The sequence below is a fragment of the Penaeus monodon genome, chromosome 34, assembly GCF_015228065.2.
Source record: "Penaeus monodon isolate SGIC_2016 chromosome 34, NSTDA_Pmon_1, whole genome shotgun sequence".
Classification (NCBI taxonomy): Eukaryota; Metazoa; Arthropoda; class Malacostraca; order Decapoda; family Penaeidae; genus Penaeus; species Penaeus monodon.
This window is the reverse complement of record NC_051419.1, coordinates 12,800,651-12,801,064: the sequence shown is the minus strand read 5'-3', so window position 1 is coordinate 12,801,064 and position 414 is coordinate 12,800,651. Positions and strand designations below refer to the sequence as shown.

At 51.4% G+C, this 414-nt stretch overlaps 1 protein-coding gene across 1 annotated transcript in view; it reads right to left on the bottom strand.

The window, feature by feature from the left end:
• The window catches only part of LOC119594600 (lipoma-preferred partner-like), a gene marked incomplete at both ends in the record, with an annotated part of 4,203 nt that extends 3,930 nt beyond the window's left edge, over positions 1–273 (bottom strand). Inside the window, 1 exon segment of the mRNA XM_037943642.1 lies at positions 18–273. Coding sequence (XP_037799570.1) covers positions 18–273 — 256 coding nt within the window.
• Between the last annotated feature and the right edge of the window lie 141 nt (positions 274–414).

Genomic DNA, 414 nt, shown 5'->3' with positions numbered 1-414 from the left:
AACCAAGATGCACATACACGATTCATACGCACCAAAGAACTCTGGGTCATTGGTACTATCCATTGACTGCACAAGGAGGTTGGTGAGGGCATCCACCTCGGCCTCCTTCCCCACTTTGTCAGGGTTGACCAAAGGCTGGTTGCTTGGGGGTGGGGCCAAGCCACGGGCCCTTGGAGACGTGTAGGGCCCATAGAGGCTGTAGCCTGACTTGTTCGACATCTGGCTGGAGGGGCGCGGCGTGATGGGCTCGTAGATGGACTCGTATGTTGAGCTCTAGAAAGCAAATCATTACCATTACTTCATCTCGTGAATCTATATACCTATTTGTCTACTATCATCAGCGGAGACAGAATGGACAGGAGTGAGAAAAGGAAAAGCAATAGGAAGAGAGGGAGAGCGAAGGGTTGAGATCAG